At 53.5% G+C, this 27603-nt stretch overlaps 9 protein-coding genes across 9 annotated transcripts; 3 read left to right on the top strand and 6 right to left on the bottom strand.

Moving 5' to 3' along the window:
- Window positions 1-652: 652 nt before the first annotated feature.
- Window positions 653-2287, top strand: HER10_EVM0005258 (uncharacterized protein). Its single transcript, XM_035474880.1, has 2 exons — window positions 653-1573; window positions 1648-2287. Exons 1-2 carry the CDS (start codon window positions 1200-1202, stop codon window positions 2207-2209), a joined length of 936 nt encoding a protein of 311 aa, XP_035337197.1. The 5' UTR covers window positions 653-1199; the 3' UTR covers window positions 2210-2287.
- A 1277-nt stretch (window positions 2288-3564) lies between these two features.
- Window positions 3565-5365, top strand: HER10_EVM0005397 (thioredoxin reductase). The gene is made up of 3 exons (XM_035475017.1): window positions 3565-4067; window positions 4198-4260; window positions 4321-5365. The coding sequence occupies exons 1-3, from the start codon at window positions 4049-4051 to the stop codon at window positions 5220-5222; spliced, it is 984 nt and encodes a 327-aa protein (XP_035337204.1). The 5' UTR covers window positions 3565-4048; the 3' UTR covers window positions 5223-5365.
- A 327-nt stretch (window positions 5366-5692) lies between these two features.
- On the top strand, window positions 5693-8764 carry HER10_EVM0000419 (uncharacterized protein; the record flags this gene model as incomplete). The annotated part of the gene is made up of 8 exons (XM_035470202.1): window positions 5693-5712; window positions 5875-6046; window positions 6593-6643; window positions 6720-6802; window positions 6935-7051; window positions 8197-8308; window positions 8392-8462; window positions 8620-8764. 8 exons carry the CDS (start codon window positions 5693-5695, stop codon window positions 8762-8764), a joined length of 771 nt encoding a protein of 256 aa, XP_035336801.1.
- Window positions 8765-10691: 1927 nt separating this feature from the next.
- HER10_EVM0003378 (uncharacterized protein) lies at window positions 10692-12506 on the bottom strand. Its single transcript, XM_035473056.1, has 2 exons — window positions 11722-12506; window positions 10692-11633 (listed from the first exon to the last, which is right to left on the bottom strand). The coding sequence occupies exons 1-2, from the start codon at window positions 12170-12172 to the stop codon at window positions 10843-10845; spliced, it is 1242 nt and encodes a 413-aa protein (XP_035337053.1). The 5' UTR covers window positions 12173-12506; the 3' UTR covers window positions 10692-10842.
- A 587-nt stretch (window positions 12507-13093) lies between these two features.
- Window positions 13094-13690, bottom strand: HER10_EVM0012362 (uncharacterized protein; the record flags this gene model as incomplete). The annotated part of the gene is made up of 1 exon (XM_035481758.1): window positions 13094-13690. The coding sequence occupies one exon, from the start codon at window positions 13688-13690 to the stop codon at window positions 13094-13096; it is 597 nt and encodes a 198-aa protein (XP_035337790.1).
- A 642-nt stretch (window positions 13691-14332) lies between these two features.
- Window positions 14333-17822, bottom strand: HER10_EVM0012249 (uncharacterized protein). The gene is made up of 4 exons (XM_035481647.1): window positions 17740-17822; window positions 17494-17676; window positions 14624-17413; window positions 14333-14563 (listed from the first exon to the last, which is right to left on the bottom strand). The coding sequence occupies exons 1-4, from the start codon at window positions 17754-17756 to the stop codon at window positions 14368-14370; spliced, it is 3186 nt and encodes a 1061-aa protein (XP_035337779.1). The 5' UTR covers window positions 17757-17822; the 3' UTR covers window positions 14333-14367.
- A 580-nt stretch (window positions 17823-18402) lies between these two features.
- On the bottom strand, window positions 18403-20271 carry HER10_EVM0004539 (phytanoyl-CoA dioxygenase). Its single transcript, XM_035474181.1, has 2 exons — window positions 19603-20271; window positions 18403-19543 (listed from the first exon to the last, which is right to left on the bottom strand). The coding sequence occupies exons 1-2, from the start codon at window positions 19955-19957 to the stop codon at window positions 18825-18827; spliced, it is 1074 nt and encodes a 357-aa protein (XP_035337134.1). The 5' UTR covers window positions 19958-20271; the 3' UTR covers window positions 18403-18824.
- A 297-nt stretch (window positions 20272-20568) lies between these two features.
- HER10_EVM0006745 (phytanoyl-CoA dioxygenase) lies at window positions 20569-21770 on the bottom strand (the record flags this gene model as incomplete). Its single annotated transcript, XM_035476322.1, has 1 exon — window positions 20569-21770. Exon 1 carries the CDS (start codon window positions 21448-21450, stop codon window positions 20569-20571), a length of 882 nt encoding a protein of 293 aa, XP_035337305.1. The 5' UTR covers window positions 21451-21770.
- A 230-nt stretch (window positions 21771-22000) lies between these two features.
- On the bottom strand, window positions 22001-23447 carry HER10_EVM0013153 (sym-1). The gene is made up of 3 exons (XM_035482518.1): window positions 23000-23447; window positions 22775-22935; window positions 22001-22662 (listed from the first exon to the last, which is right to left on the bottom strand). The coding sequence occupies exons 1-3, from the start codon at window positions 23008-23010 to the stop codon at window positions 22319-22321; spliced, it is 516 nt and encodes a 171-aa protein (XP_035337844.1). The 5' UTR covers window positions 23011-23447; the 3' UTR covers window positions 22001-22318.
- Between the last annotated feature and the right edge of the window lie 4156 nt (window positions 23448-27603).

Here is a 27603-nt window from a genome sequence, read left to right as displayed (position 1 = left end):
TCTGTCACGTCATCCGGTTCTGCCGTATCTGACATCTGGTAGGGTTCGGCGGATGGAACCTAAGATATGTTCTTGAAGTCATGGTACATGGCGACTCTCAAGTTGTACCATTATTGAGTGAGTCTGAAGCCGTTAAAGGTCGCCGAGAAAATGCAAAAGACACTATTGTGAAAGAATCTCATCGTGAGCTTCAATCTCATATCCAAGGACATCGTTGGTTGCCAAATCGGCGCGGTCGTTGTAATCAGTCGTCTTGCTTCCATCTATGGTGATGATCATTCAAGACGTGATACCTGCTGTTCGGGTTATTGTAACTCTCATATGAAAGTTAGATCTATCCATCGTCGCCCGTCATTTCAACCTCGAAAACCACGAATTACCGTGAACTACAACTCGGCCACGAGAATCCCTCTCAACCAAAACAGAGTTCTATACAGCTGCAGTTGCTATTCAGCTCAGACGCAGACTAGACACGAGTTATTTCGGTTGACGCGCCAACGAGGCGAAGCACATGCAGGCGCCCCGGCGGCTACGACCCCAAAGCCAGCCAACCGCCGCTCACCCGCCCTCACCACCATCGCCATCGGGCGCCGTTTCGAAAAGGGTTCATTAGCATCCCGTAGACAAAATCCTGCGGTCGCAACGGCTTGCACTTGAAGTGTTCATCATACGCTTGGCCCCCCCTTCCTCTCTTCCCCCTTCTCACTGTTCGCGCTTTAGGGCTGAGGCTAAATTGCATGGGACGGAGCGTGGCGTCGCCGGGCGGTCGCGTGTGCGCTTACCACGAGGCAGAGAGACGATTGTCTCAGGAGAAGGGAAGGTATTAATGCTCGGGCTGTTCCCAATCCCAAAATAAGCTCTCGGCGCATGGGTTCTCAACTCAATGAGGTATCGTGCAAAAAGAAAATGAACCCCCATGTGGCGCGCCTGCATGGTAAGCTCGGTTGCCGCTTACAGTACCATCGTAGCCGGGGGGTCCAACGGTGTGTTCACCCTAGCGGGTTGAGCTCTCATTCAAGTACTCGGCTGGCAGCCTAATTTCACATTTGCTCTTGTCTTCCTTTTTGGTCTTGATGCCCTTCTTGTTGTTCAAATTGTGATCATCAATCGCGCGCGTACGCGTTTTATTTCCTTCCTCTTCAAGGCCTCGTACAATTTGGAGTAACGGAGGAGGAAACTCGACACAGATTTTTGGCGGAATGGCCGATCCAATCCAGCACCGTCTTCACACGGAGGCAACGGCTGCGGCGCCGGTACCAGCAGACCAGCCCGGCCTCGAGGCGGCACCGAGCCGGTACTCCACCGCGCCGATCCCGTACGACCCTTCCGAGTTCCAGAGCCCGTTGGAAAAGTCGACGTGGACGACAATGACGCAGGCCTATCATCCGGCGCTCACTTCCGCCGCAGCGGCAGACGCGCCGCCGCCGCCGGAGAGACGACGCGTTCTCGGTCTGACGGTGCCTGTCTTCTGGGGCTTGGTGATTGCGCTGGTGGTCATCCTTGCTGGGGGTATCGCCGGCGGTGTGGCGGGGGGTTTGGCGGCGCAGAAGTCCAACAGTTCGGCCGTGTCAGTGTAAGTTCACCTGTCCCACTCACCCATGTCCGGAAGATGCGAGAATAGGTGACTGAATCCCAACGTGCAAACAGAGATCCATCTTCAACAACCTCAGCAACAGCAGGCTCGCAATCGGCGCCAACAACCTCAAGCGCAAGCTCAGGCACAGGCGCCCAATCTTCTAGCTCGACAGCAACCTCATCCACCACCCGCTCGATCCCGACGGGCATCCGCGCCGCCCCGACGGACGGCGGCTGCCCGAGCATCAACACGACGACCTACACGCCCACCGACGCCGGCGGCAACGCGATGAAGATCGGCTCCGGGTACTCGACGCAGACCTTCCGCCAGCTCTGCGAGGTGAATTACCCGTCGGGCGCGGCGTACGGCAACCCGGCGCTGTATGATATCCTCAAGGTGTACGTCTCGACGTTTGAGGAGTGTATGGCGCTGTGTGCGGCGCATAACCAGGCGTATGGGAGTAATCTCGCCAGCGGGGATGTCAAGGCGGGAGGGTATTGTCGGTCTGTTGCTATGATTAAGTTGCCGGGGGAGTATTGTTACCTGAAGAATGGGACTGGTAAGATGGACACGCAGGGGCACGCCAGGGATTTTGTTAGTGGTGTTGTTATTTCTGGGCTGCCGGATGCGTAGGGCTGAGTATGTGGGAATGAGATGCCTGGAGTCTTTGGGCTTGGGGAGAGGCTGGAGTAATGACATCTATCGAACGGCTATATCATTGATTGCCGGCACTTAATGTTTATACTTTGAACCCTATGACATATGATCAAAATGCCGATCCAAGGTTGACCTGTTGGTGTTTGCTCAAGGTACAGATGTACTGCAAGGCTGAATCATCGGTAGCTGAGGCTCTGTTTTGAGACTTCGACCATGAGCCGCCACCAAGCACACAGCCGTAGTGAGTGACTCGAGGACGATGGAGGTGTGACTGAGGTGTGTGCGATGAGAGCGGGAAGAAGCGAGGTTCGGCATGGTTGCATAAAAGAAGAGAGGCGTGACGGACATAATTGCCTACCAAGTCAGGGAAGATAAGTTGCGGACAAGCAAAGTTGCCTCGCTGGCGTGCCAGAGATTGTGACTGAGGGTTCGTCTGTAGGCGGGTTTCTTAACTTTACCGGGATATAAGACCCTCAGCCAGATTGAAGTAGCCGTTTCTAGAATGTTGAGATGGCAACAAGATATATCTTGCTCGTCAACGTAGAAAGGGCTCTTCACTGGCCGAAAGACGGTATCGCAGACGTCCTCGAAGGAGGTTGGGAGGTTGAGCATGCATATAGGGATCTTGGTAGTTCTATTTCACTCGGCTTGAGTGATTAGTAAGTCAAAAGTATCCCCAAGCAAGCGCACTTGCGAAGCGTGACACTCATTGCCTTGGAGAAACGGAGAAGCATGTGACTGCAGGAAAGATTCATGGTTCAATATTGACTCATCCCCTTGATCGCGTGCGCGATAATTTTGAAAACTTGCACGCAAGGATTCTTGATATGTCGCCGATCAAGACGTTCTTGGCTCCAATCTAGACATTAGTCTTATGAGGCAGGAGCTTCATTGACGTCAACAATTCCAAATTAATGCTGATGCGATTGATAAGATTCCTAGCACCATGAGAACCCTTGTAGATTATAAACTTCCCGACACCGGTGACCATCTCAGTCCACAATTCACGAGAAGACGAAGAGAGAGGTCCCTAAGGTAGGTACACGGCACACCGTGCAACAGATTTGTGGCTCGGAGCCGAGTTGCGTCACTCGGAAGAGCCTCGGCAAGTGGGGGCTACCGACGGGACGGGGAGTCGGCGACTCGGTGCTTAGGTAATCCACGCAGTCACGACAGAGAAACGGCACTCCGATCACGCATCCAGACCACATGCGGTTTGGCTTGGCCGACTGACAAGACGCTATCAAATGCACCCTGAATCGTGCGGCAGGCCCCGATTAAAAATTTCTGGAATTCTGGAATCCACCACCACCACCAGCGCAACGCATCAAGTCTCCCAGATCCCGGCCACCACCATTAGAAATCACTTTAGCTGTTCTGCTGTTGCTGCAGAACCACTGTCTGTACTCCGTGCTACCACTGCCATCCCGGGTCTGCCGTCACGATAGCGGTCCACGAGTTTCCAAGCCTTGATTGGAAGCAAACCCCGTCGCCGTGGCCGTCCTGCCCCCTTCCCATTCGTTTTGCCCCTCCACCCCTCCTCTCTCTCACACGCCCCCTGGCGTACTGTGAGTCTGTGGCACCCCCCTCCTCCCCTCTTGCTGTACATATATCTCTCTTTTTCTGATACCCCGCCATTTTTGGAGAGGATAGTGCGTGTTCCTGAACGCGCATATCACCGCCAAACTGTTCTCTTCAACCTTTAGACGAACAATTCTTCGCTCAAGCGCCACTGGTCTATCCTTTGCCGCAGCCACCACATCTCTCAAGAAGAACTCTACGAACCCTGTTGATTTACAGTCAAGTGCCCGCAAAATGCACAGCAAGGTTGTCAGTATGTCACGACTCTCTGTTCCTGCCTTGTTGCCCCTCCTGCAGACCAGCAGAGACAAACATGCTTCTCAAACATGGTCGAGCCGTGATGGCTTCAAATCTTGCAATGCGCCATGCTGACCTCATACCAGTCATTGGCTCTGGGCCTGCTGCCCACACCGCCGCCGTCTACCTGGCGCGCGCTGAGCTGAAGCGTAAGTCCCCCCCACCTCTAACTCCAGGACCATCTCACTGACGATACTTTCCCCCTCCAGCCGTCCTGTACGAGGGCTTCATGGCCAACGGCATCGCCGCCGGCGGTCAGCTCACCACCACCACCGACGTCGAGAACTTCCCCGGTTTCCCCAAGGGCATCATGGGCGGCGAGCTCATGGACAACATGAGGGCCCAGTCCGAGCGCTTCGGCACCACAATCATCTCCGAGACCGTCGCCAACCTCGACCTCTCCTCCCGCCCCTTCAAGTACTCGACCGAGTTCGAGCCCGAGACCACCCACACCGCCGACGCCGTCATCCTCGCCACCGGCGCCTCCGCCAAGCGTCTCAACCTTCCCGGCGAGGACAAGTACTGGCAAAACGGCGTCTCCGCCTGCGCCGTGTGCGACGGCGCCGTCCCCATCTTCCGTGGCAAGCACCTCGTCGTCATCGGCGGCGGCGACTCGGCCGCCGAGGAGGCCCTCTACCTCACAAAGTACGGCTCCCACGTCACCGTCCTCGTCCGCCGCGACGTCCTCCGCGCCTCGCAGATCATGGGCAACCGCCTCAAGGGCCACGAGAAGGTGACGATCCGCTGGAACTCGGCCGGCAAGGAGATCAGGGGCGGCGACGACGGCCTCATGAGCCACCTCGTCGTCAAGGACACCGTCACGGGCGAGGAGGAGACGCTCGAGGCCAACGGCCTCTTCTACGCCATCGGCCACGAGCCCGCGACCTCGCTCGTCAAGGGACAGCTCGAGACCGACGAGGAGGGCTACGTCGTCACCAAGCCCGGCACGCCGCTGACCAACATCGAGGGTGTCTTCGCCGCCGGTGACGTCCAGGACAAGAGATACAGACAGGCCATCACCAGTGCCGGTACCGGCTGCATGGCTGCCATGGACGCCGAGAAGTACCTCGCCGAGCTCGAGGACGGCGACCCCAAGGACCCTTCCAACTGACTAGATCATCACCTCTAAATTCAGAAAGAAAAAAAAGAAGAGTCGTGAATGGGCTATTTTGTGAGCCGCATAATGATATAGAAGAGCCTCTAGACTAGATATGCCGGCAAAAAGCACCGAAAAAATAGACTTTTGAATTCAAGCGTATCAAAATCACTGAAGACCAAAAAAGGGTGGTATTCTCCCATCGCCTCGGAGTCAGATCCGAGTCGACCGAAGCAGATCTCGGAGATATATGCCCCTGACCGCGTCCGCCGGTCCCCTACTTGTGGCCGGGCTTTCCCGGATCTGCGGTCCTTGCGGTTACAGCTGCTCTCTCTTAATGCCTTTCCTGTTCCTTGATATTTGTTAGACTACCACCCCGAGCTAAGACGTCAGCGTGGAGGCAACGTTATTATTCAAAGAGCCGCTGTTTCCCTCATCAAAAATCGAAGGAATGCAAACAAGGTCCTGTGTCGTCCCAAGTTTCTATGAAGCTTCCTGAGCTCAGGTACCCCCGTGTTTGTCCCTACCTAGTAACTAAACTCGAGGAATCTTCGCTGCAGAATCCAAGTCATCCCTTCGCCCCCCTCCACATCTCGGACTCCTTCTCATCCAAAGAGTCTGCTCATGCAGAGAGCAGACTCCTCCAACTCACCACTCCCTCCCCAAGGCCTCAAGCCCACCGGACCCCCCACATGAAGCTTAAAATACCTAACGACTGGTCCGTCCTACCGATACCTAATGCCCCAGAAAACCCAGCGCCCAAAGAAACGATGCAGAGACCAGTTCCGTTTGCCAGCGCATGCGTGTTCGCCTCGCTCGACCCACGAGGGGGCCATGCGGTATGCGGCTCGAACGCTTGACGCCTTGCCCAATGCATCCCTTTTCATCCACTCGTTGGTCCTTTTTTTTTTTTTTGCCGCATCGTCCGTTCCCACCCCCATGCCACCATCCATCCCATCCAAACTTGTCAATGGACCCGACTCGTAAAGGCACGGAAATTATTAGAGAGTAAGGGAGGAGCAAAAAAAGTCTCACTATGGGCTCTCTCTCCAATGAGCTCCCGTGGGGCGGGGTAAGGTGAAGTAGCGCAGGCGTTTCAAACCACGCATCGCCTATGATCAGCCCATTATGTACCTTGATCTGTATCTCGTACCATGTGCCGTGAACTGGAGAGAGAAAGTGAGAGTTTCTTCTTATACTTAAGTTCGCCTTCTTCGTCTTCTCTTTCCCCATCTCCACTTTGTGTCAGAAGCGAAAAGAGAAAAAACAAGCCCCCGACGACATCTTCACCCTTTGATTGAGCTGATCCATCTTCCCCGGCCCAACTCCAACTCAGAAGTATTTGGAAACTAAGGAATAGAACCTGCCGCTCACACTTCCTCAAGATCGGCGATATGCCAAGCAGCAAGGGGTACTCGTACAAGAGCAACAGCCAGGTAATTTGAGAACCCAAACTCAATGCGAGGTTCTCGTGAAAGCAAACAAAGTACTCACTGCGAGGGAAACAACTAGGGTAACTACTCCTGCGCTCGCGACTACGGAAACAGCAGCAGCAGCAGCTCCGCGAACCCGAACTCATACCAGTATCCCAGCGCGTGAGTCTCGAATATTTCTTACTTTCATCCATCCTCATTTAGTCCTCAACTGTTGGCCGGGGTGAATCTTACATGAGGGGCATGAGAGAGAGACCCAGCCATGACCGACGGAATCTGACAACCGATGGATAGAAGCGGCTCAATTCACTACTCAACCCCCAAGAGCGAGAGGTATCAAAACGATGGCAACGGCGGTTCACCGTACACCTCGGCTAGCGGATACCGAACATGCTCCGGGTACGGCAAAAAGTAAGCAAGCTTTGAGGGAACCTTACCTTGCGTTGGGTGTTTACTCCGCACCCTGAGTGACTTGTGACTGACTTGGTTTAAGTGTCGGAATGAAATAACGACGAGGAGGGGGGCTTGTAATGCGTGACGACGGAGCGATTATGTGATTGTATTTGTTGAAATTGTGGTGCTGTATTCTTTCTTATTTGCCTCTAATGGGATGGATACTATGTTGTTTGGGGGTTTTACGCGCAATTGGGATACCTGTAGCGAGATGCGGTAGCATACGAAATCTGGTTTTGGTTCGGAGGTGTAGGAATGAGAGGCGCGTGAGTTCAACAAGTGAGTTGGTGCTTGAGGGATGTCATTTGCTTTTTCCATGCAAGCTGATCCCTGAAACGTGGGGGACAGCTGTGCGAGTGAGGGGTTCTCTGGCTCTCATCCCACTCGACTGCCGGTCACATCAACCTACCAACGACGCGCTTGAGAGTAGTCTACGGCTTATTATGCTCTGCGAGCTAGAGGCCATTCCCAAGCTCTCAATCTCAATACCTCTGGTTTTGTCTCTCTGGACAAGAATGCTAGGCTCTTCTGTCAACTGAGATGTTTACCTTTTTGGTATGAGATCCACCAAAATATGGGCTTCAACCGGGATGATCCCAGATCCAGTCATGGAAGTGGCAGCTTGCTTGGCAGCGGGGTGAAAGGGGACAAACGCCTTATCTTGTCGGGGGAAAAGCAATATACCGGTATCATGCTGCGATTATTTGCTGCTTCTTGACATTGAAAACTTGATTGTGATCAGGTAGGCGTGTAACGGGCAATAAGAAGGACAAATGATGCAATCACATGTTCCTGCCTGACTTGACTTTGGAGCTTTGACACGGGCCCCGCGGGAAGGCACATGAGAGCTTCTTCCAAGCCACAGGCAACACACAAAGTAAGGTAAGGCAATGTACAGTAGGTAAGTAGTTTCCCGATTGTCCCTGCCCCGCTAACGATCAATCCGTGATGCGGGGTGGACAAGAGAAGGAAAGTATCGATAGACCTTGCGTGATCAATCAAGGTGTTTTGCCTGGGTACCTACCTATTTAATCTCCCACCAACTCCCGGTGAGCTCACAACTTTGTGTTCTCTTCTCCAACTCTACGCAACAACCTCCCAAGAGTACGCCAACAGAACCATCCAAATCAGCTACCTCGTATCAAGACCGACAAGCAAACAGTCAAGATGAGCGGACAAGGTTACGAGTACAAGAGCTCCGGCACCAACAGTGAGGTAATCATCGATCGCTCAGTCCCAAAGCTGATAGAAGCTTCAAATTCGAGATAGCATGACTGACATATCGACTCGCTGTCTAGGGCAACCACTACTGCGCCCGTGACTACGGTAGCAGTGCTTCCAACTCCAACTCGTACCACTACTCTAACACGTGAGTCCAACTTGCTGCTCTTCCCTCTTGCCCGGATGACGATTGCTTGTCTGAGGGGGCTGTTATTCCCGATTCTCAGTGCTCAATCCAGTATCTCTCGTCCTACCCTGTCCTATTCGAGACATCAAGAAAAGGAGGCTGACCAGCACATCTCAAGTGACGGATCCTACTACTACTCTAACCCCAACGGCAGCACCTACTACAACGATGGCAACGGCGGCTCAACCTACACCTCTCCCAATGGCGAGAGAAGCTCATCCGGCTATGGCAGTGGAAGCTCCGGTAGCTCTGGCAAGAAGTGAAGTGCTGCGACCTGGGCGGCCTATGATGGTGCCAAGGGAGTAGGTGATATCCAGCAAACGGCCGGAGTTGCAGAGAAACTAGGAGGGCTCTCGGTTCAGTAGCGACGGCGTCATAAACCTTACGAATTGACATGCTGATATGACCTTTACTTCATCCGCCTGTCCAGTCGTTTGAGAAGTGATATGCAAGAGGTTGAGGGAGACATGATCTTAGGGCCTGCTTTATCGGGGTCTTCAGCAGAATGCCTCTTTGTCTTCCTAACCAGTCTCAGGAACAACACCGCAACGGCTATAAAATATTGCGAAGGGAGCTAGGTGAGCGGTAGCACCCACACATGTGCGAGTAATGCACATCGGATGAGGGTAATGGTTCTGTGATCCTGCCTTGTAAAGGATGCCCATGCTTCTAAACCAAGGTTAGAGCGGCCCCTTCGGACAAAAGACCACAGCCAAAATCCCTGAATGCCAAGGTACTCCTGATCGTTTCCAGTGGCTGACGTATTCGTCACAGACGATGTGTTTGAAAAGGGCGGGTTCTACTAAGTATTAAGATGCCCAGGGTGTGTGCATGCTTTTAACAAAGCTGTCAGGGTCAGTAATAGCACTGACTCGTGTGCGCAGAATGCACATGAGCTGAGGCCAGTGGTTCTGTAATCCTGCCTTATGAACTGACCATGTCTATGCGTTCTAGACCGAGCAAGACAACATGAAGGAGGGCCACTCATAACTGATCGTTCCCCGTGACTGACGTATTTGTCACTGATAATATGCTTAACGACGACGGGTTCGGTCGTGTAGAAATTAAGGGTCACCCACTGCATCAAGTAAGATATATGGCGGCGGTCTATTTGGATAGGGACCCAACCCCAACCCCTAGATACCAAGATATCGATGTAATAGCTATAAAATACGGATTCGGGAGCATGACCTGCAGCAGGACCAGCGGTCATACTGAACCCGTGTGCGCGTGACACACATGGGTGCGGCGAATGGTTTCCCTGCCTCAGATAATCAGGATGCTCATTGCTTTTGAACCAAGCAATTGAGACAACAAGAAAGTGGTTCATGCGCATGGAATCCCGAGATACTGATTATCTTCCGTTACTGACGTATTTGTAACTGACGATGTGCTTGATAACGACGGGCTCTTATAAAAACTAAGATGTCCAGGGCATACCTCTGAACTCCAGCAAAACAGACCACATCCCTGGATGCCAAGGTACTGGTCAATTCCCGTGACTGACATATGTGTCACTAACGATTTAACAACAGCCCGGGTCCTTTGCAATCCAAGATGCCCATACCTCTAGACCAAAGACAATGTGCGTGAAACTAACAGGGTCTAGCAATATTTAATATCTTCAACATATTCCATACGGCGTATATGAGATATGGGCAGTGATGACATAAAGGAAAAAGGCACGATGTGGGCATTCTTGAAGTCCTCGTTATTGCCGCCCTCTCCAGCGATAGCGCCCGAGTGTAAGGACAAGGAGAGGATAGAGAATCGAACTTGGCCCAGAATTGAACGTCCGCTTTACAGCCTTGGATGAAAGAAGAAAGATGTATGTTATAAGACTGCTAGATGTGAATGTGCGACCCTATCGTGCCCTTTGTTTGAAGGTTCGGTAGGCTCAGGAATAAAGGGGAGCTTTAACTTTGCTTAGAACGAAAATTCGCTTCATGCCTTGGATAAAAGAGACCTTTGTTTACAAGACCGATTGAGATGAAGGAGCTACCCTATGATGTCCTTCACCGGTCCCCTCCTCAGGCTGTTGACTACATAAGCTGATTGTACTTCCCAAGTAGCAATATAGCACGTCACGACACCGGTCACAATCTCACTAGATGAAGTCATTGGCCTTTATGTTCTTCATGAGTTTCATTATTGTTACATATTACGTCGAAGATGAGCTCCAAATCAACTCATCTCTGAATCTTGCGTCGTCTATATCGTGACACTTATTCTCATGTTTTCCATCATCGCCTACTACCCTCTGTGGTAGCCTCACCAAACAACACAGCTTCCTCTCGGCAGCACACGAAATGGCATGCCATTGAGAAGTTCATAACTCCTCTCAATACCTCTCCCTCTCCTGCCTCCTCATCTCCTCCCTGAAAGCATTACCGCCCTGGGGCTCATGGTGCGGGAACGTAGCCGAAACCGGGCTTCCGGCAAGACTTCCCAGGGCATCGCTATCCCTCCGAGCATGGCCGAGACCACCACCGTTGTTGGTGTTGAGTCCACCAGTATGCTGCCTTTGCTGCTGATCAGGCAGCGGCTCGTCGCGGTACACATACCCATCGGGGCTAATCTCCCTCTGCCTCAACTGAATCCCGCGATCCTTGCGCCCGCCATGGAACACGCTCTGCCTCACCTTGGCCCCCAGCCTCTGCGCCCGCGACTTGCCGACCCCGTACCCGTGCCTCGAGCGGCTCATGATATTCCCCAGCCCGATCTTGCGCGTCCGCCGGTTCCAGATACACCCGCCAATGACGCAAATGATAATGAACCCGAACACGGTGGGGAGGGCGATGTACAGCTCCGCGCCCTTGGGCATCTTCGCGGCCTCGGGGTGCCACTCCGGCCGCTTGGCGACGAGGACCTGCGGGCCGGTAATGGCGTCCTGCGCGGCGCCGTCGACGGTGTAGGACAGGAGGAGCTCGATCGTGGCGTTGTCTTGGCCTGCGGGGATGAGGCTGGAGGAGACGGTCCAGGCGTAGTAGCCGTAGGAGGCCGGGTTCGTGGTGTCTGTGTCGGCGTTGAGGACGATGTCACCTACCGTTGTGCCGTTTACGGATTTGCCTTGGATTTTGACGTTGACGTTGGTCTTGTTGCCTTTGATGAGGACGGTGGGGTCCCAGGTTACTAGAAGATGGGATGGTCAGTTTGGTGTTCGATATATTACGTTCATCACCTGTACAGGGAGAGGTGAACCCGAGATGGTAGGTCTTACCATAGTAGGTCCCATCGGTGTAAAGCGTGCTCCCCTTATTCGGATCGCAAAAGGGCGAAAAGTCCCCCTTGGTGTTGCTGCACGGCGCGAACGCCCCCGCGCCGCTCTTGCTATCGGCCGTGGCGACGGGCGGGGTGCCCGTGCTGGTGGTGACCTTGACGAGGTGCCAGTCGGTCAGGGTGAAGACGCTGCCCGTCAAGGCGTTGGGGGCGGCGGAGGCGTAGGTCGCGGTGCCGGAGATTGTGGTCGGGACGGGAGTGACGGTCGTGGGAACGCCCTTGTTGTTGACGCTGATCCAGGCGGCGGTGGGAGCGATGACATCGGCGCGGGCGACGAGGGTTGGCTCGGGGGCGGCGATGGGGACGGGAACGGGCGCGGGGATGGCGGCGACGGGGTTGAGGAGGAGGGAGAGGGCGGCGAAGGCTGCCGGAGCGAGGTTGGATGTGTGCATTTTGAGGGTTTGGGAGAGAGGTTGGCGGATCGAGAGTTGGTGAGAGCTTCACGAGCTTTGAAGAGACGAGCGAGTGGTTCGATTCCGGTAGGGTCAAGCAATCGAGCGCGTGGAGTTTCCCCAGAAATCAGAAACGAAGGTGATGTCTAGTCGTCAAGGGAGAGACAGAGAGTCAATTGACAATCCCAAACTCTCGTCCAAATGAATGGATTCAACGACTCAGCGTGTGGGAGAGAGGTGTTGAGTTGACAACCTAGAAGGAGGACAAGACGGGATGACAGGACGGGGAATGGTCCAATGTTTACATAGGAACCAATCACAAATGGGACGAACGGGGCGGGATTTTAGCATAAAAAAGTTGGTTGATCCCCCAGGTCGCGCGGAGGCCAGACGTGAATCCTTCGAGCTTCTCAGTGGATGGTCGACCATCGACAGGGGGAATGAACCCCACTACCGAGATTGGCTTCTCCAAAATACAAAGTTCAGGGGGGCAAGCAGGCGATGAAAACAGGCTTTGATTCGCGCTGTTTGGGGCCTGGGCTTACGGACTTGACTTGCCGGTTTGCCGCGATGCAGGAACCAACTTATCGAGTAGTTAGAAACATTCTTAGCTGTGGCCTTGGCTGTGATTGGACAATTCGGTGGGCATGCGCCGACGACCGTCTTACACGACATCGCGACTCCATAAACACCTTTCACGCCTTTGGGGGAATCTCATGATCTTTAGAAATGGTCGCTCATGATTAAAGCGAAGAGAAACTCTTCCGATCAGCGCTACAGTATGGACGCTTCCCCCATTATTAGTACCCTTTATCAGTCCCTCCCCAGTCCGGTTGGTCATCATTCGTTTCCCATCCCTCGTAATTCGTAGTATCGTGCCGTCAAGTCGACGAGTTCACGATGAGTCCCAATCTTCAACGATCAATGAGGCCTCATCATCGGACCATGAAACGTCCTATGTCTCCTCACAGGGACTCTCGCAGCAGGACCAGGCGACGGAACCCCCATAGCCCCCTCACCCTCCGTCTCCATCTCCGCCATCCCCATCCCCTCCACCCGCTTCCCTCGTCCCCTCACAACTCCCAACCCCTCATCAGGTCTCCCATCCATAATCACAACCGGCACCCGATTCTGATGCGGCCTCCCGACCTCCAACGGCTCCCGAAACGCCTGTACCGGCCCGGGTCGCCTCTTAAGCCCCATCTTGACCCTCTGCGCGTCAATCTTCTGCTCGTCCGTTCTCCTGTCCAACGTCCCGTCCGCGGCCGCCTGTAAGTTGAGGGCGTCATTCAGCTTGTGGCCTGGGCACGCCGCGTTGGGACACCTGCCCGGGAGGATCTCGGTCTTGACTTCGCCGTCGAGGAAGGGGCAATTCTTGGGTTTCGGGGTCGAGGAGAGAGGGGTGGTGAAGGTCCATTTGATTTGGCGGTAGGACCAGAGCCAGGCTGTGCAGCGGTGGTAGTGCATGTGTCTGTGGAGGCCGCAGCTTTCGCAGAGGGCGATGGTTTCGGTACACATTTTTTCTCGGTTCGGATTTGGGGTTTATGATGGCGAGAGATGGCGTGGGCGACCTGCGAGTTGGTGCTTTGGTAATGGAGATTGATGGTACGACGAGGGGAGGAAAATGCGATTGGGCGATTTGAGGTCTCAAGGTTGTGGCAGTGGAGGAAGCAACCTCCAGACGAAGCTTCGAAATGGTGAGAATCAAAACTGTCGAGGTGTTGTCGTCAGATGACAGTAGGTGCTTGCCACGGGTTTGTCGAGGCGAATAGTACCTTCTCCGAGGTGAGGAGGGCAGCATACAACGAAGGAAGGAACGGCCCCGAGGTTGAAGATGGAAGGAGGGCAGAGAAAGGGAGGGTGCCTACCTCTTCCATCATCTTCGTTCCTTCCCTCTTTCAGATTACAGAAATCACATCAGGGTCGAGTCACCATAATTAGCCGGCCAGTCACCTGATTCAAGAAGTCGTCCAGTCTTCGGACACTTCCATCCGGAAGGAGGAGGATACCAACATCCATCTGTCCTTGAAGTAAGAAGTTCAAAATTTCTTAAATTGTTAACAAAACAAAGCCAAGCCAACTCCGCATAGAGGCCGCCCAAGTAAGGACAAATACCCGTTTCACCCTGTAAGTAAAGATGCTTTTACACTTTTGTTTAAACCCCCTCTGTCACTCTTTCCCCCAGGTCTTTTAACTTAGTCCCTGTCCTTCTTGGACTTCTTCGCCTTCTTGTGCTTCTTCTCCCCAAGAGCCTCGTCGTAAATCTCGGCTGCCGTAGGGCCGGCCTTGCGCTTTGCCTTGGCCGACTTCACGCTGACTACGCCAGTCTTGCCGTCCTTGACGGCCTGCTCTGCTTCGGCCCAGGCGGGGGCGTCACCGTCAACCTCATACCTAGGTATTATAGTCAGTATAGTGCTCTCAAAGCTATGCAATGAAGAAAAGGGGCCTTACTGGTCAAGCGGCAGGGAGTCGATGAGCTCGCGCTGCTTCCTGCGAAGCTTAGCAAGAGCCTCATCGCCTCCCTCCTCAAGCTCATCCTCGAGAGATGTCTCGAGGGGAACGAACTTCTTGTCGACAACCTCATCGTCGTGTACGCCAGAAGCGTTCTCCCGGCTGACACCAATGGTGTTATTACTAGGCAGCTCAGCCTCGACGGCGGCGTTGACCAGGGATCCAAAGTGCGTTGTGATCTTGCGGAGGATCTTGATAAACATGGCCAGCAGCTGCGACGACGGCAGGGACAGCTCAGTTGAAATGACGTCCATATCCTTCCTTTGCAGACCGATGGCGAGCAGGATGGCCTGCTGGACACCAGTCAACTTGATGTCGCCCTTGAGCTTGCCGGTGAAGTAGAGGCCAGCGAGCGTGGGCACGAGATCGAGGATGACGTGGTAGTCCAGCATGTTGTTGGCGTACGACTCGAGACGCTTCAAGTCGAATGGCGTCAGGAATCTGTCGAGCTCCACCTTTGTCAGGGCCGTGGGTTCAGTGCCGTCGAGCTTGGCGCCGATGCTGGCAGACTCGTCGATGCTCAGCGCAACGACCGACTGGAACTCCCTGAACTGGTACGACAGCAGAGATTGGAAGCGACGCTGGAAGTCTCGGGAGAAGGCACCGAGCCATGACCGGTCGGCGCCGGTGTTCTCCAGAGGCCGGATCATGACACAAGTGTGCTCGCCCGTCAGGTCGTTGGCCGTCTGCCGCAGGTAGACGGGCGCAAAGGAGGCGCGCTTCCAGAACTTGTGGAGTGGCTGCGTCAAGCCGTAGCTGACACCGACATAGTCCAGGGCGGCGGGCCTAATCTCGGAGAATCTCGCAAACAGCGGCGGCAGCTTCTTGATATCTCTGATGTGGACGTCGTCCGCGAGCAAGGAGGTATTTGACAGCTCTGCGTCCGTAACTCTAGGCAGGGTCTCCTCCATAGCGAGGTCGGCGTCTTCGGACAGGTTGGTGAACTTTTGCTCGTAAAAGTCGGTCAGGAGCTGCAGGGCCTTGGTGCCGTATCCCATGGACACGTACTCCGGGTTCGTCGCTATCCTCACGACGCGGGCGCCGGAGAGGGAGGCGAACTCGTCGTCCTGGTACTGCTGGCTCACGAGCCAGGGAATCAGATCACCAGAGGGGCGCTGTCCTCTGCTCAACTGGTTGATGACGCTTTGTCTGCTAATCTTTCCTTCCAGTGCGACCTGGATCACACACAGGGGCTCGGGCAGCTTGCCGTCTGATGTCGGGGCGATGAGGACGTAGAGCTCGTGTGCAGGGGCGTCACTCATCAGCTGGAGATCATCGGGAGAGTTCTTGTAGTGACTGGCGACGTAGAGGGCGACCATCTGCTGCAAGAACTTCTCAGGGATGGGGTGGAAGGAGAAGAGGGTATCTCTGTTGACCTTGAGCAGCTCGCACTGCGAAGGGTCGGGGCACCCCTGAGCACTGGCCTTGGCCTTGGGGAGGGTGGCATCCAGGCAGAGAAGCTTGTTCAGCCACTTCTCGACCGAGTCGCCTTGGGCGTATCTGATGGGCTCAGACAGGGTGATCTCGCGGAGGGACCGGCTGGATTGGCTCGAGCCCTGATCCTTGGAGGCTCTGCCCGTCGTCCTGTCGGCAACCTCTGTGTCCTCACCGGTCTTGGCTCCAGGTCTTGACTGCTCTCTGAGCTGCTTGATCAACTTCAGCGACAGCGAGCGACCGGTACCCTCGTAACCGTTGATCGTGGAGGCCATGAAGACCAGGTAAGGGCCCATGAGCTTGCGCACCAAAGGCAGGGGAATAGCGGCAGCCTCATCGATGACGACCAACTCCGCCTGTCCGAGAACGTGGGCATCCTGAGGTCTGATGTACTGAATTGTCTGGCGATGCGCCCGGTGGATGTTGACTCTGACAATAGCCTTGTTGAAGTCGGGGTTCGTGGACTGAATGATGGAGTAGTCGGCGTGATCGGCGTATCCGAGCGCATCAAAACCCTTGAAGACGAACTCGAACAGCGTCTTCAAGTTCTCCGGGGACGGAGATGTGATGAAGATATTGCTGTACCCGTGCGCGACAGCAGCCGCAACGGCGACACCCATGGCCGCCGACTTTCCGCGACCTCTGGCAGCCGTCAACGTCACGGTGCTCCGCAGCGTCTTCTCGGCAATGGCGTCGACAAACGTCAGCAGCGCCTTGGCCTGGTCGGTCGTCTTGGCGAGGGTAACCAGGGAGCCGACTGGTTGGGTATCTTGCAACGACTCCTTCATGTCCTCGAGCTCCTGCTCGGCCTCGGTCTTGTTGAGGTCCTTGTCGGTGGGCGGAAGCTTCACGACGCCCTTGCCGCCCGAGATGGGCAGGACGTTCATCTCATCATCGATGACGAGGCACGAGTCGCAGCCGCCCAGAGATAGGATGAAGCGCTCGTTGAAGCGGGCGACGACGTCGTCGTGCGCCTCGGTGCGGTAGCGCGAGTGGATGTCCATGGACATTGTGTAGAGCTGCTTCAGCGAGGACATGCCCTTGAGCAGGAGGACCACCAGGCCGCCGCCCTCGACCGTCTCGATCGTCCTCGCGAGGATGTTTGGCGTCATGGCCTCAAAGTCTTGGAGGATGCACATGCCGAACGTTTGTCCGAGGACCTTTTCCGTCTCCTTGTAGTAGACGTAGCGGATGTTGTGGAGGGACACGAAGAGCTCGAAGGGGTCGGAGTCGTTGGCTTCGCGGGTGCCGCGCTTGATTTCCTTCTTGATCTTGTTCTCGCGCTTCTTTCGGTGACTGGTTTCCGGGAAAGAAATGTGAGCTTCTTCATGATACTGCTGTGTAAGTGACCTGCCTCCTCCCGCGATTCGACATACCTCGTGAAGCCTAAGAGCTTGGTCTTGTACGCCCACAAGACGGACTTGTTCTGCTTGATGTTTCTAGCCATCAAGTAGTGGAGGTTGACAATGACATCCTTGGAGTGGTCACCGACCACCACGAAGAAGCTGCGCTTCTTCTCTTGGTACCCATTGTGGATGAGACTCGGGATCCGCTGGTCTCTGTATTTGGTAAAAGTCAGCAATTGAACATATATAAGTACTAATATCGTAACGAGGACTCACACTGCCTTGCGCGACATCTTGAACAGAGCTCGCAGGGGAGGAGGGACGAGGGGGAGTAAAGGCGGAAAATTGGCTAGGAAGCGGGCTTGCTAAGAAGTCGGGTCGGCGCAAACCAGCTCTTAGACGTCGAGGAAATTCCCAAAAATTTGGCGGAGAGAACATTTTCTGCCGGGCGGTGGGCTTTCGAGGTGGGTGCTGTCTTGGTGGGGTGCCGCAACTTTTTCGTTATGGTCACGCCCCCTGGCTGAGAACGCCACACCCCCCTCGGACGATCTCTAAAAATCAATGTGGTGGCAGTCACCGAGGAATTGAGTTATCATAATCAGACTTTTCGCTCATCGCGGGCGAAGCCATCACGGTTGAAGCCACAGCGCCAGTTGCGAACCTCGATGGTAGGCAGTCAGCAGTACAGTCATCTTTCTCTCATGGCAAGCTTGAAAAAGCATCTCGATTCAAGTGCTGGGTGGGCACTATACTGTTTTATTAAAACTGTATTCTTGTACTTGTGACTCAGAAAGAATTAACTTTCTTCGATAAAAAGGTACTTAGAGGAATTGAGTTGGTGTACGAATACTGTAGAATAGGTATGGTAAGACGATTTTTCAAGGGAAGTCTCAAGGCCTTGAGATATTTCCGTTTGATGGAACTAGTAATACACTTTTTTGTTGTACATGATATCTCTCCGTCTCCGTTTTTTCCATCTTCCTATTTCTAGCGTCCCTGGTTCTTACGTCTCTCTCGCTCTCAGTATTGCGGCACGGTCATGAGTGATGGCTCTGGACGCAAACAGTTGGATGATTGCTATCTGATGCAAAGCTGTCCCCTCTCTTCTCTATATGAAGCCCGAGAAATGTGTGCACAGTCGCGAAAAGGAGATGAAATACCATCAGCGATGAATGCCCCGGCCGAGAACACCAATTATGAGGAGAAAAAAAACACCCGCGTCTTTCCCAGATATGCTCGAGTGGGAGGAAGCCGAGTCCAAAGGAGAGAAAAACACAAGGATGTGAGAAAATAAGAGACCGACGGGGCTTTGCTTGTTTTATATACAAAAACCAAACAACCGAACCCCCCCAAATCCGAGCTTAGATTCTGTCCAGCTTGCGGCGCAGGTTGCGCGTGCGCTTCATCAGCTTCTTGTACTTCTTCTTCTTCATCTTGAGCTTGCGTTGGCGCTTGACGCTGAGGGCGTGCATGGTATCGTGGCCTTGCGCCTCGTCAAACTTCATCTGGCGCAGGGCCATGCGCTCGAGGAACGAGCGGGGCGCGTCGCCGCCGTCCTGCATGATCTTGGGGCTGTGGGCGAGGACCTGGACCTGGCCGTCGGCGTCGGTCGTCTCCTCGATGGTGAACATGGCCTTGTAGACGCGGTGGTGGGGGGTCTCGTCGAGGAGGTCCTCGACGGCGGACTCGGCGGCGGTGGCGGCGTGGGACGTCGCGGCGTCGGCGGCGGTCTCGCCCATGGCCTCGGGGGCCGGGGGAGGGCGGAAGGGGACGAACTGGCCGGCCATGCTGTTGAGCTGGACGTAGACGCTCGACTCGGTGCCGTCGGGGTTCTTGAAGTCGATCTTTTGGACGGGCTCGCCTGACGCATCCGTCTCCTGGTGGCCGATGGTCATCTTGGCCATGGCGCCCTCGAGGTCGTCGGTCGTCCGCGATAGTGTTGAGATGACATCGGTGACCTTGTTCGCCCTGCTCCGGGGCTTGAAGATGGCGGCGAAGGCTTCTTCCGTCACGGACTTGGGCATGCTGTGGGTCACAGATATCGGCCGGTGCAGCGAGAAAAAGGTTGATAAGCCGAGAGCTGCGCATGAGTTTGTTAGCACTTCTTCCACATCGTCCAGACTTCTCATAGCTACACACCTTCTTGGGAAAGATGTTGTGTGCTGGGCACGCTGGGCAGCTTCTGCGCAGCCTCCCTATCGGCGCTGTCCTTGCTCTTTCGTTTCCGCTTCTCGCCGTTGGCCTTGCCGCTGCTGCTGGAGCTCGATGATGTCGAGGCATGGACGGACTGGCCCTGGGCAGGAATGTCCTTGGATCCGTTGTTATTCGGGTTCGAGGGGCTCGAGGAGGACCATCGTCTCTGGTGGCCACCGACGGGTCTCTGCTGAAGGGTGATGGTGGCCGTAGCCGCTCTCGGAGCGGAGGTGGTGAGGGAGGCGACGAGGGGGGACTGCGGCGCCGAAGCGACCACGCGCCGCACCGATGAGGGCAACATTGTCGCCGGGTGCAGACCTTTAGGGGTTTTTGATCTGGACGGGTTCGAGGAGGAGGAGGGGTGGTTTTGGAGGTGGTTGAGGCTGACGCAGATGTTGCCGACAGAGTCGGTTGATGGTTGGCAAACCCGGATTTGGCCGCAGGACGGGAAAAGCTCACGGGTTCCACAGACACCTTGTTACTTAGGCATCCGATTGTGCACAGACCACTGGCACTCCTTCCCCAGACCTTTCGATTCGAGATGGAAGACGGAAACTTGAGATGAAACAACCTTTCAGTACAGGAAGTGTCAGTTGGCTTATTGTTATTCTTTTTGAGAAATGACGTTGATCAGTGCCTCAGCGCGATATAACGCCGGTAGCGCCTTTTAATTACCATCGAGATGGAATTCCTGTTTGATTTACTCCGCCCCGTCACGGGTACACACAGCTAAGCGCCCACCACACATGACCCGGGCAGAGTCCGGGCAGGCTCACCCAATTCACCGCCCAGGTGTTACACACCGCTCGACTGGTCCAGAACAAAATCACCCAAGACTTCTTGTCCTTGGAAGTAAACTCGCGCATGCATTTAATTATCTTTGGTAAGAAGATCCATAACGGCCTTATCTCACTACCCCTCGAGAGAATATCCCACTTCCCCCGCTTCCTGGCCCAGCTTAACCAGCATTCTCCGCATGTTCTCAGCCCTCGCCCTCTCCTTCTCATCCAACACGCCCAGATCGACCTTATCCACCCAGCCCTTGAGCCCGTGTTGCAATACATTGCGGGCTCGGAGTGTGCTCCCGTTGACATGTCCCGCACTCCCATGCAGTGTCATGCGTTCCTTATTCGCGACGTATGCCCCGCGGTGCAGGATATTGTTGTTGTAAAAGACAATATCGCCTGCCTTGAGTTCCACGTATAGTTGCTCAGGGATCTCCTTCTCATAAGGATCAGCGTTGCGCTCAATGTCTGTCCTGGCTCTGGTATGCGAGCCTGGGACGACGATGAGACTGTTATCATCGTAGAGAGCCAGGTTCCACTGCGCCGAATAGGCCGGCTTATTGAGCCGATCGAGCTCCTCCTCCGCGGTAGCAGTCGCAGGAATATCATCTCTGTGCCAGCGTAGTTCAAAGTCCTCATCAGGCCGTATGAGCAAATTGAAAAGCTCCATGACCAGATCGTCGTCGCTGCACTGCAGCAGCTGTTTCGTCGGCTCAATCACAGCATCCGAAAAGTACGTTTTGATGAAGGCGGCGTTATTGGGCATGTCGGGGTGCATCATCCCCTGGACGCCCCAGATGCCGTCCGGGGGCGCTTCCGGGGTGGCGACCGGCCACGGCGGGAACTGCTTGGGCAGCGTCCGCACGTTCGGCCATTTTCCGGCGCGGGCGAGCTCTGTGGCGTTTCGAGTCGCGCTCCGGAGGTCTTTGAGTTGGTCTTCGGTGAGGATGGACGGGATCACGACGAAGCCGTCTCGGTTGAGGCGATCGAGCAGGCTGGAGGCGGTCATCTTTGCGTGAGTGTCTCTGAGCGAGTCTTTTCGAGCTGGTGAAATTGTCTCGAATCCCGTGGCTCAAGAAGATGTTGATCAGTTTTGTTGCTTCCTAGCAATCCTTTCAGGTGCTTTTCAGCCGTTCGGCACCAGGTCGACTTGCAACGTTGCAGCGGCCGACTCCGTCGCCGAAGGATCCCGGTTGAGGGTGGGGAGAATGAGGGGACGGCAGTAGCTCAGTTATCTATTGCTGCGAGTGGTGCCATGAGAGATAGCAACCGCGGAACTATGAGCTAAATGTTTCCACTTGGTTGCCATGCAAAGAGATCCAGTCAAAAATCTGATTGCCGGTGTACATGAGTACTTAAAAGGATGAAAGAGTATAAAGTACGGCGTAGGAGACTTGAGGCTTCTCACCTTCCCCACATCTTTCGCTCATTGGCGGGTTCTAGCCTGGTGATCCTGGGCCTCCTTTGAACCACTGTGACTTCCTTTTGGCTTTCCATGTATCTGTAAGACTGATATGACTTTGTATTCTCCTCATGCTAGGACGCGCAGTACTTTGATGAGCCTGAACTGGTAAATGCTTCAGATTCCTCAATGGCCGGCAGGCTTATCATCACATTGCTTTGAAGCAACTCTTTAGGCACAGATACAATAAGGAGAATGGTGTAGTATATTCCCACCGGCCATGCCCATGACCATCTTTTGCTCACTTCAATCACGTCTATCCTGCTTCTAATGCTCAAAATCTGAAGCCGTAAATCGCTAAACGACGCTGGAATCACAGCGAGTCCTCGTTCCCCCGAGTCATCCTTGAGACGGCTTCCCTCGATTGGCGGTAATCACCTCAAGCTCATCTTACTACCCAGTCCCCAATAGCCATCTATTGGCTGTTCAAGAAACTGAGGTACGAGTTCCAGCCGATGCTGATGACGTTGACAAAGAGCACGCGGTGGTGAAGCGGCACGAACTTGAAGTTCACCACCTGGACGAACGGCCAGAGCATGTAGTTGGACGTGAGCGCCGTCTTGTAGTTCTTGTCGAGCTTTTCCTTGATCGAGCCACCCTCAAGCGTAGCCATGGAGGAGAGGAAGACGCTGATCATGACGGGGGCGAAAACACCCTGGTCGACGGCGACGCGAGCGAGCATCTCGGCATTCTTGTTCTTGAGGACAATGTTGTTCTGCAGGAACTTGAACCAGGTTGTGGCGACTGGGCCGAAGATGACTAGAAGCATTTGGTTAGTGAGATTGAACTCATCGGTCAGAGCTCAGGTCGGCCATGAAGGCGTCGTTGCGTGTGAGTTCTCTGAGTGCAGGTGAGGTGAGGTGGAGCTTACCACCGCCGTAGAGGGCCATGCGGCCTGTGCGGGCCCATTCGTGCTTCTCGAGGCCGCGCTTATCGACGAGCTGCTGGGCGGTGATGTCACCGGTCGCGAAGAGGATGGCGGTGGTGATGCTCTGCGTGAGCAGCGGACGAGCCGCGAGTCTTGCCTGATACCTAGAGATGAAGTGTTTAGCGATGCAATTCTTGAGATATTAAGAAATTTGTTGGCAAAGCTCACCAGCCGAGCATTGTGAATGTATTCCGTCAGAGGGATAGAGAGAAGCTGAGGTAGAGGAGTCTGGTGGCCTGGATCTGCAAGTTCAATCCAGGGGCAAAGAGGAAAAAAAATGAGCGGAATTGGATGACGGATGGCCGGTACAGTTCGGTGGGTATCGAGAAAGGAGGGAAGAGACGTGAGCGAGCGGATGGTGTTGTGAGTTTGTTCTATGAGACAATGTGAGAAGCGAGAAAGTCGATTCCAAGATTTGGCAGTGAGCTTAGCTCAGGGAAGGTACCTGAGGTGAGGTACTAAACAAGGAAGGTGCGATCGTCAGGCCGACAAGCTGCACGTGACGCTAAATTGTCTCCAAATTTGGCCTTACTAGACTGGTTCGACGCAGAAATGATTCGGGAAAATCTGGAAATGGCTGGAAAAGCAACAATCACAGCTGCAATGGAAAGTCAACAGAGCTCAACCTGGTCCTGGTCAACAAATTGAGAAACACTGTCCTCAACTCGTTCGGAAGCTTGGGATTTAGGGGCTCTCGATAAAGAAATCTTCCTTCTAATTGCATACCGCGCGCGGTTTTTCCAAACATAGCACTCCGATCTTAGCGTCCAAGCTTTGTGATGCATGTATCGGGGCGAGATTCAATCGACGGTCACTCGCTGAGACCCTTTATTTTCTACCTAACATAGGTACACCACCTCTTGGCTTGCGCACTGGATCCCATCGCTGCAATTGGAGAGACTTTCGTGATGGCCGGATCATGATGGGTAAAACGCATTGTAAGGGAAACCTCAAAGTTACATGAACAGTGATGACTGCAGAAGGGGCCAGCTGCGTGTCTGACAACCTTATCATTGATTCGGGTACCAACTCAGGCTGGCGGCCGAACTCTGCGATACTCGGACCAGATCAACGGAGTGGGCTGCTCGTTTTCCCATTCTTCCCGCCTAATCAACTCCTCAACTTCGTAGTCGTCTGGGTCCCATGAATCCTCCACCCAAGCACCAGGCACTCTGCTTGCCTTGTCTTGGATCATGTTCCAGAACTCTCCTGCGTAGTCTTCGTACTCATATGTCCACCAAAGCATCCAGTGTTTCGGATAGGAACCGTAGGTGATACCTATGAGAGAGAATCGAGTTGTGCCAGTACTTTCCCAATCCCAAGGAGCCCATCGTTGAAACACAGCCGTTAGGCCTTGCTTGTACATATACCCTTCCTGACGTCCGTAATCCAGAAGGACCACATCGCTGGAGGAGAGTATCGCAACCCACTCGGAAAGTGTTGCTACCAGTGATTTGCTAACTTGTTCCGCTTTCCTTAGATTCGAGCGGTCTGAATCGATTAATGATCCGATGATTGCAAGCAAGGGTGAGCTCCTCCTGGACTTATATCCTGACCAACCCAAAGTGCTATCGATGTGATGTAGACTTGGACGATCCAGTCTAATACAGTCATGGAGTAATCTGTTCCACCACTGTCTTGATATGGCCCACTGGTCAAGGACTGGGTGGTGGGTCTTTCTTGAAAAGTTGCCAGCCATCCCTATGGCGAATGAATGGAAAAGGGCGGATCCCTCGATGTTTCTGGAGTATGCAAGCGGTCCGGGGTGTACGTGGAGGTATCGCGCTTCCGGAAGTATGATACAAACTTCCCACGCCTCCCAGATGCAGTTGGCTGCAACTAGTCTGAAGTGAGACAGCCGTGTGAGAAAGGAAAACGAAGTGCTGATGAGGTTATTACGTCTCAAAAGCAATTGAAGGGAAGATAAGCTGATGCCGTATGCAAGGAGAATCGAAACTTGTTCCGGATCGTCGAGGTAATCGTCAAAGAAGTTATCTAGAAACAAGTTCAGCAGAGTAGGTTCTAAGTCATGATGTCGAGATGGCTGGTTCAGCCAAGTAAGCTCGTGAAGCAAGAAGGGACAACTATACATTGTCAAAAACGTTAACAAGGTCTTCTCTGTTTCACAGCTGGAGAAACGAAACTATCACCTATTGTAAAACGAATTATCCCACGGGTCTCGCACGAAACATGCAAGTCCTCTTTCCAAAAAAGCTTTGACTACTCCCAGAGATTTATTTACGACTGCAATCTGCGGTTGACTCAGCCTTATCAGTAACATAATCTCAAAACATTGCGAGAGCGAACTTTCTCACATGTAGCAGGCTTTTTCCAAATTTATCTTTTACGAAGGGAGTCATGTTGTATTTGGAAAGTACTTGGAGAGTTCCCGAGGAGTCGTCATTGCCGATGCAGTCAAGTAATTCTTCACTGAAGTGGCCTACTACTTCGTAAGCTCTCAGGTTGAGTTGCCAGCCCTGATAGCTTTTCTGGGCCATGAATGAGTACACAGACCCAGTGAGCCAGCTTGGTGCCTGAATAGAAAGTTGGAAGTTGTCGTTGTCTCCGAACCCAAATCGAAAGGTAGGCAAGAACGAAGCCGGGGTAGAGATGTAGAAGAGAGCGGGCGTGTTTGATGCCAGCACTCTCTTTGTCTTCTTTTCTACTGTCGGCGCGTTCGAAGCAGCTGGTCTTACAGACCGCTCTTCGATGGTCATTGAGGTTCTAAATGCCGACATCGCCCTAGAATATATCTAGTTACAAAGCCGAACCTAAAAGAGAAGTATGTAAGGCAGTAACTCACATAATCCACTGCATCTGTGCGATGGAAAAAAGACTGAGAGCCGTGTCAAGCTTCCTGTCCAAGGCCCTCAATTCATCTTTTCGGAACACTACCCTGGTTGACAACAGCTTGCTTCTGAAGCCGTCTTTTCGGGCAGTCGACTTGGCTTGTAGATCGTCTACCACTTGTTGAACCTCATCAAGTGCGCGGCGGACCTTTTCGATGTGTTGCTGCAAGCGGTGATTCGTTTTCCAGAAGGCTTGCGGCAGCGGGCTATTTTGGATGTGGTCTTCGGCGTCGAGCAAGAAGTCTTCCAGGTCTCTGATGCGTTCTGCTTTCTGCAAGAGCATCGTTGGCACTTCCTTTACCTCGTTCCACAGTTTCATGAGCTTGAACGTGGCGCTCCCGACTTTGGCGGTTACGTCGACCACGGCAATGACGCTGGCGGCCAAGCCTAGAGCTTCCGCCATCCTGAAAAGGTAGAAAAGGGCCGATTTGGTCAAGTGTTGATTTCCGCTTTTACTGATCAAGAACCAGAGGTTACCGAGGAGTTGGGCGCCGAGAGGGTAAACCGCAGGTGACAAGGGACAGAGAAGAAGATGACTGCTTTGGGTCTTTGCCAAGATCAGTAAGATTTCAAGAGAAAAGAGGAGTAAGGTCAGACGAGAGATGGAGGGCGGAGTCCGTAGCCTTATGAACCTCAGTGTCATGAGGCGGTGCTGGGCTCATTGGTCCAGCATAGTGCGCCATGCATGTGGTTGCGTCTGGATTTTCCATCATTTGATTCGATCGCTTCGCCCTCAACACCCTCTCATCCTGTCTGGAGCTGACTGGCGTTTGCACGGGTAGACACAAGGCAACTCATTACCGTGGCTGAGCCTCACGACTTTTCATAAGGATATTTGTGATAAGCTAACTGTAGTCTATTTCCCCTTCTTTACAAATCTGCCTCTAATTGGCGTCGATTTTGTCTTTGACACGTTTGACTTTATGCTTATACTCCAACTCATAGAGCGCATAAGAAGATAGAAGGGGCTATGATGAGAGCTATCAAGAAAGAAGAGACTATTGGTTTTAAGAGTGGTCCATGCTTGAAATGTGTAGGAGCTCGGATCTCTCGCCCCCAGTGTCGTGCTAAGCACTGCATCTGGGTTCTCAAGAGACAGTCTTGAGGCGAAACTAACGCCTCAGCAGAGTATCTCCATCTGCTCCCTGCTAACACATCCACGTAGTACTGATCAGTAGACATCATAGTCTACAACGCATAGTGGCTTTGGTTCCCTTGCATGATCAGAGAATTGGTACTCTGTTGCGAGAAGGTCGGTGTCTTTGGTAACGTAACTCTTGTATGTCGTGAGGTCGTGAAATGTAAGCTCTAGTGAATGTCCTACGAAATAGAGGTGGGTTGGCAAAGACCGCTTCTAAGAAGAATATACTCTTATACCGGTGGCCTGATCTTGCGATATTCAGACCATATCAACGGGCGATTTTCTTCGAGTACCCACGATGGCAACAACTCCTCATCGTCAAAAACTCTATCATCCACCCAGCTACCTGGAATTTGGATGGCAGAATCCTCGAGCATTCTCCAAAAATCACCCGCATAACATTCGTATTCAACCGCCCACCATATCTTCCAATGTTCCGGCAAGGAACCGTAAGTGATGCCGACGTATTCAGCCCGATAATATCGTTCACGTTTCTGATGACGCTTACGTGGCTCGGTGCGATACTGAACCATCCGAAACGTCCATCCAGGAAGCACACAACGCCTTCGCACGCTATAGGTCATTTGCGACTGACGGCCATGATCTATAAGATCCACCTTGTTGCGGTATAGTGTCGTCACCCAGACAAGTAAAGCCGATTGTATGATTTTGTCTGCTTGATCTGCCGAGCAAGGCTGCATGTTGGCAAGCATATACCACATGAACATGTGCATCGGACTGTTTCTCCTCTTGTCTTTGGTAGCTTTTATGAGACTCTCAGG

Source organism: Colletotrichum scovillei (genome assembly GCF_011075155.1).
Source record: "Colletotrichum scovillei strain TJNH1 chromosome Unknown Contig00002, whole genome shotgun sequence".
NCBI lineage: Eukaryota > Fungi > Ascomycota > Sordariomycetes > Glomerellales > Glomerellaceae > Colletotrichum > Colletotrichum scovillei.
This window is presented reverse-complemented; position numbering and strand designations above follow the sequence as displayed.

Bases quoted from the DNA above. Each gene is read 5' to 3' on its own strand.
- HER10_EVM0005258 (XM_035474880.1), top strand. From the start codon at position 1,200: ATGGCCGATCCAATCCAGCACCGTCTTCACACGGAGGCAACGGCTGCG. The intron at 1,574-1,647 runs GTAAGTTCACCT...ACGTGCAAACAG, and splicing joins AACAGTTCGGCCGTGTCAGT to AGATCCATCTTCAACAACCT.
- HER10_EVM0005397 (XM_035475017.1), top strand. The intron at 4,261-4,320 runs GTAAGTCCCCCC...TTCCCCCTCCAG, and splicing joins GGCGCGCGCTGAGCTGAAGC to CCGTCCTGTACGAGGGCTTC.
- HER10_EVM0003378 (XM_035473056.1), bottom strand. From the start codon at position 12,172: ATGCACACATCCAACCTCGCTCCGGCAGCCTTCGCCGCCCTCTCCCTC. The intron at 11,634-11,721 runs GTAAGACCTACC...CCCATCTTCTAG, and splicing joins CACCGATGGGACCTACTATG to TAACCTGGGACCCCACCGTC.
- HER10_EVM0012249 (XM_035481647.1), bottom strand. The intron at 17,414-17,493 runs GTATGTCGAATC...CCCGGAAACCAG, and splicing joins AAGCTCTTAGGCTTCACGAG to TCACCGAAAGAAGCGCGAGA. The intron at 14,564-14,623 runs GTAAGGCCCCTT...TATAATACCTAG, and splicing joins GACTCCCTGCCGCTTGACCA to GTATGAGGTTGACGGTGACG.
- HER10_EVM0004539 (XM_035474181.1), bottom strand. From the start codon at position 19,957: ATGTTGCCCTCATCGGTGCGGCGCGTGGTCGCTTCGGCGCCGCAGTCC. The intron at 19,544-19,602 runs GTGTGTAGCTAT...ACTCATGCGCAG, and splicing joins ACAACATCTTTCCCAAGAAG to CTCTCGGCTTATCAACCTTT.
- HER10_EVM0013153 (XM_035482518.1), bottom strand. The intron at 22,663-22,774 runs GTAAGCTCCACC...AAATGCTTCTAG, and splicing joins CATGGCCCTCTACGGCGGTG to TCATCTTCGGCCCAGTCGCC.